At 40.6% G+C, this 6,000-nt stretch overlaps 1 protein-coding gene across 1 annotated transcript; it reads left to right on the top strand.

Moving 5' to 3' along the window:
* Positions 1–264: 264 nt before the first annotated feature.
* On the top strand, positions 265–1,206 carry LOC110541512 (olfactory receptor 51V1-like). Its single transcript, XM_021628250.2, has one exon. The coding sequence runs from the start codon at positions 265–267 to the stop codon at positions 1,204–1,206; it is 942 nt and encodes a 313-aa protein (XP_021483925.2).
* The last annotated feature ends 4,794 nt before the right edge of the window (positions 1,207–6,000 follow it).

Raw genomic sequence — 6,000 nt, 5'->3', positions numbered from 1 at the left:
TCCCAGGAGCCCATAGGTGTTACTAATCCTGTATAAAATTCCCAGGTTTCCTGGCATCCCTCAACACTGGCACTGAAAGGTCTGTATCGAGGCAACAGGTCTTTGTGATGATAAAAAATAAAGGAACATGTATGTATCTTGCTGTTTACCGAAATTGTATCATTTTTTTTTCCCAAAAAGCAGGTAGATATTACCAGAAAATCTAGCATTGGTAAGTTATGCGGCTGATAAAGTTTTTCCAAAGGGATTTTCAACCTTTCACAAATGTCTGCTCTTTCTGTCACAAATTTCAATAGCTCCAGGTTTGCTCTGACTGGTTTCCCTGGTTTAGAGATTTATTACCTCTGGCTCTCTGTCCCATTCTCCGTAATCTATGTGACAGTGTTCCTGGGAAACTGCATGGTGCTGCATGTGATCCGGACTGAGCCGAGCCTGCACCAGCCCATGTTCTATTTCCTGGCCATGTTGGCCCTCACAGACCTGTGCATGGGGCTGTCCACTGTACACACAGTGCTGGGCATCCTTTGGGGCTTCATTCAAGAGATCAGCCTTGATGCCTGCATTGCACAGTCTTATTTCATTCATGGTTTGTCCTTCATGGAGTCCTCTGTCCTCCTGGCCATGTCCTTTGACCGCTACATTGCCATTTGCAACCCTCTACGCTATGCCTCCATCCTAACCAATGACAGGATCATGAAAATTGGAGTGGCCATCTTATGTAGGAGTTCTATGCTCATTCCTCCAGTCATCATCCGCCTGAAGTTCTTAAACTACTGCAGACCTCATTTCCTCTCTCACTCTTTCTGCCTGCACCAAGACTTAATTAGGATGGCTTGTGGAGATATTCGGTTCAATAGCATCTATGGTCTAGCCCTGGTGATCAGCAACTTGTTGCTAGATTCAGTTCTCATATTACTGTCCTACATGATGATCCTGCACACAGTTCTATCCATTGCATCCCGGGAGGAGAGAATCAAGTCCTTGCAAACGTGTGTGTCTCACATCTCTGCTGTTTTGGTTTTCTACATCCCCATCATTGGTCTGACCATGGTTCACCGCTTTGGGAAGCATCTTTCCCCATTGGTTCATGTCCTTATGGGTAATGTTTACATCCTCTTCCCACCCTTGATGAACCCCATTATATACAGCATCAAGACTCAGCAGATACGAGTGAGGATTCAGAGATTGTTCTTGAAGGGAACCTAAAACCTCAGATCTGCTGTGAATATATATGAAACTCAAGAAATTTACAAAGCAGATTTACAAAGGCTGAAATTCAGTAAGTAATGGTAACTAGATGTATCAACTGCTGTTTAATGATGGTTCACATTTTGTAAATTCTCTCCTTTCTATTAGCTGTTTTTAAGACTTTCAACTGACTTCTATAACACTGTAGTTAATGTCATAAACTGCAATATGCAAATAAAAGGAACTAAGAGTCATCTTTTAACCATGTTTAATTTTTAAATTTAAGTAAATATTTATATCATTTATTCCTTCCTTTATGCATAAAATTGATTTATTCATAAAGTCAGTGTCTTATGTGCCAATTGAACATTTGAAGTTTTTCATTCATTATGAAGCTGACATCTTTGCCTTAAAGGCCTTTGATGATTACTATTGTTCAGTCATTGTCTTGATCTTGTTTTTCTAAACAACATATTTATTGTATACACAAATTGCGTTAGCCACATAGCACATTGAGAAGTATATGAGACTGAACTGTTTAATCACGTATCACTAGGTTAAAAAACAAAAAAAATCTAAGTGCTGTGTTGTCTGTCCTCACAGCTTCCCAGGTCCCCACATGTAGATGGTAACACAGATACTTGTGACAACACCAGTAATGATTACCATAGGAAGACCATTTAAATGATATGAAAATATTTTTGATTCATATTTTCTTTTATTAAATCAGCAATCACAGTTAAAATATTACTGTGACTATGTAACAGAAATAATTTTCTAACTTAATATTTCCATAAAAATTCCAAGATAGGTGTTAATTCTTTATTCTGTCAATGGGTTTTTCACCCAGCCAATGAATGGCATGTAAAGTATTTAGCATGCATTTTATGATAAGAGCCAGATGTGTTTTCTGCTTTGTTTATTTTTAATTCATATGACTAAGCTTCTCTGCCTGCCTTGTGTGATTCTTTTAGTTCAAACAGGTCTGACCGTTGCTGACAGTCATAAAACATTGAAGGATAAGGATAAGGATAAGGAAGCAAAACACTAAAATGAACAACAAATGATAAGGCATGTCGCATCTCTCTTTTTAAAAATTCTTTATTAATTACACTTTATTCACTTTGTATCCCCCCTGTGCTTCCCTCCCTCCTCCTGTCCCAATCCCTCCCTTCTGCCACCCTCTGCATGCATGCCCCTACCCAAGTCCACTGATAGGGGAGGTCTTCTTTTCCTTCCTTCTGATCCTAGTCTATCATATCTCATCAGGAGTGGCTGCATTGTCTTCTTCTGTGGCCTGGTAATGCTGCTTCCCCCTCAGGGGGAGGTGATCAAAGAGCCAGCTACTGAGTTCATGTCAGAGAGAGTCCCTGTTCCTATTACAATGAAACCCACTTCGACACTGAACTGCCATGGGCTACATCTGTGCAGGGATCTTAGGTTATCTCCATGCATGGTCCTTGGTTGGAGTATCAGTCTCAGGGAAGACCCCTGTGTTCAAATTTTTTTGGTTCTGTTGCTCTCCTTATGGAACTCCTGTCCTCTCCAGATCTTACTATTTCCCACTTCTTTCATAAGGTTCCCTGCACTCTGCCTAAAGTTTGGCCATAAGTCTCAGCATCTGCTTTAATAGTCTGCAGGGCAGAGCCTTTCAGAGGCCCTCTGTGTCAGGCTCCTGACTTGTTCCTTGTTTTCTCCTTCTTCTGATGGCCATCCTTTTTGCCTTTCTGGATAGGGAAATTCAGAAAACACACTCTTAATAGTTGAGCTAGAGATGTTTTTGTAGTTAGGGAACAAGAACAATGGCAGCCCAGTTGGCACTAGCTAGCATGCCTCTCTTGCTAACGCTGTGCTGGATATCAAGATGAGCATAGAGCATTTCCTGGCTAAGTTGAGAGGAACACAGAGCAGCATTATCAAGCTAAGTAGAGAAGAGCATAGAGCAATGTTACCAGGATAAGTAGAGAAGAGGACAGAGCAATTCTTCCTGGCTATGTAGAGGTGAGCACCCAATTACCCTCAGCTTCCTGATATGATTTAACAAAAATTGTTAATAAATAGATGTGCACCATTGAGGATTTAAAGTAGAAATGACTGATTTTTATATAAAAGTTTATATTTGTGATTCTGTTAAATTTTTTATAAGATTACTTTTTAAGATAAATAAAGAAGTAATTGATCCTTTCTTTGTAACCATAATTTGCAGCCTGCAGTAAGAAAAAAAAAATAGCTGAGAAAATTACCTTGCTTCCTTACACTTTGTTAATCTATAACAAGTTGCTTAGTTAGCAATGCTTGTGGGTTCTTGAGAATAATTTGTTTCTCATCCACAATTTGTAAAACATTTGATCATACAATGGCATTGGGGAACATGCTTTTTTCCTATGTATAGTCACTTTAAGGAAAATACAATGAAACCACATTTTTGTACTGCTTTAGAGATTTTCGTGAGATATATATGCTGTGGGAAAAAGATGTTGGAGCTTTGCTCCATCTACCCATTGTGTGAATATATCTTTATATGTAAAATGGTTGGAACATTGCTCTATGCAATGTATGTATGTCTGTGTATATGTATGTATGTATGTGTGTATGTATGTATGTGTGTATGTGTAAGTGTGAAATTGTAGCTTGCTGGAGCCTTGCTTCATCCACTAGGGGTGTGTGTGTGTGTGTGTGTGTGTGTGTGTGTGTGTATGTTTGAATCTTTGTGTGCTTTACACTGATCATGGACACCGAATCCCCTCCTTGGATCTCTGAACGCACTGTGAGAGCTGGTCTTCAGCACTCCCTGCTTCTTTCTTTGGGAAATCAAATGTTTCTGTGCCCTCTGTTGAACTTTTAATAGATCTTTTTCTTCAGTTTGGAGTGCCGTATTTTTTCTCATTTATTAATTTCATTCACTTTACATCCTTGTAGCCTCTGTCCTTCTCCCTACAGTCCCACCTGCTCTTCTTCTCCACTCCCTTTTTCCTCAGAAAGGGGGAGCTCCCTTCCTCATCCACCCCAGCTCGTCAAGGTGCATCAGGACTGACAGTGTCTCCTCCCCTGTGGTGTGTCAAGGCACACCAGCCAGAGGAAAGTGACTAAAACAAACAAAAAACAAACAAACAAACAAACAAAAAACAGGCAAGTGAGTCCCTGTCTGGTGCAGTTGACTTCACTCACTAGGGTACCCATTTGAAGCCCAAGCTGCCCATCTGCTACCTCTTTGTAGGGGGCCTAGGTGGGTGCATTTCATACATGGTCCTTGTTGATGCTTCAGTCTCATCAAACACCCCTGGGCTCTGGTTAGTTGACTCCGTTGTTTTTCTTGTGGAGTTCCTGTTACTTCTGATTTCTTTTCTTTTTCTTCCCAGAATTCCCCTTGACTCCTTATGCATACACCAATGTTTGCTGCTGGGGAGGGCCTCTCTGAGGACACCTCTTTAAGGCTCCTGTCTGTAGGCTTAGCAGAGCATCATTCATAGTGTCAGAGGCTGGAACTCTCTGATAGGGTGGGTCTTTGTTTGGGCCAGGCATCTGTTGGGCATTCCCTCAACTCTGCTCTATCTGCTCTATCTTTATCTCTGCACATCTTGTAGGTAGGGTAAAATTTGGGTCAAAGTTTTTATGGATGGGTTTGTATTCTATGCCCTTATTAGGAGATTAGTCTAGTTAGAGGGTGTCCTCTTCAGTCTCTATGCTACTAGGAGTCTCTGTTTGAATACCCCTCAAATCTTCCCAGAAGCCCACACTGACTTTGGTCTCCAGCCTGTCACAGATATGTCCCTGCCCTCCATTTCTTTTCTTCTTCTTCTTTTTTTTCCTACAGGCCTTCTATCCTTTCACCCTTGCTCTCCTCAGGCCTGGACCCCATTTAATTCTCTGAACCCCCTTTATTACCTTGTTCCCTCTCTTCAGTTACTACCTCTGTCTATCCTCTCTTCCTTTCAGAGTGAGATTTATGGATCCTTCTTTGGGTCCTTCTTATTACTTCTCTTCTTTGGATCTGTGCCTTGTGATATGCTTATCTTGTACTGTATGACTAAAATCTACTTATAGGTGACTACATACCATGAGTGTCTTTCTCATTCTGGGTTACCTCACTCAGCATGATCTTTTCTCCTTCCCTCCATTTGCCTGCAAATTTCATGATTTCATTTTTAATAGTTGAATTACATTCCATTGTGTAAATGTGCTGCAGTTTCTTTATCCATTCTTTGGTTGAGGGACATCTAGGTTGTTTCCAGATTCTGATTATTATGAATAAAGCTGCTATAAAAATAATCAAGCAAGGGCCCTTATTGTATGGTGGAGCATCTTTCAGGTATAAACCCAAGATACATACAGCTGGTTCTCGAAGTAAAGTTCCTCCTAATTTTCTGTGAAATTACTAGATTGGTTTCCAAAGTGGTTGTACAAGCTTACACTCTCACCAGCAATGGAGGAGGGTTCTCCTTTCTTCCCACCATTGAGAGTATGTGCTGTTGCTTGAGATTTTGATCTTAGCCATTCTGACTGGTATGAGATGGAATCTCAGAGTCTTTCTGATTTGCATTTTTCTGAAGACCAAGGAAGTTGAACATTTCTATCTTTTAACTGATGTCTATTTTTTCACTCTCCATCCTGATCGAAGCCTCCCCACCCCATCCTACTGACCCTAGCCTCCCACCACCCTCTTTTCCCCTTTCCTCCACTCTTACTCCCCAGAAAAGGGAATGTCCCTCAACTGAGGAATAGATATTGAAATTGTGGTACATTTACACAGTGGAATACTACTTTGCAACTAAAAACAAGGAAATTTGAAGGCAAATTGTAGGAACTAGAAAA

The sequence above is a fragment of the Meriones unguiculatus genome, chromosome 14 (assembly GCF_030254825.1).
Source record: "Meriones unguiculatus strain TT.TT164.6M chromosome 14, Bangor_MerUng_6.1, whole genome shotgun sequence".
Lineage (NCBI taxonomy): Eukaryota > Metazoa > Chordata > Mammalia > Rodentia > Muridae > Meriones > Meriones unguiculatus.
This window is presented reverse-complemented; position numbering and strand designations above follow the sequence as displayed.

Coding starts and splice junctions, on each gene's coding strand:
- LOC110541512 (XM_021628250.2), top strand. CDS start 265: ATGTCTGCTCTTTCTGTCACAAATTTCAATAGCTCCAGGTTTGCTCTG.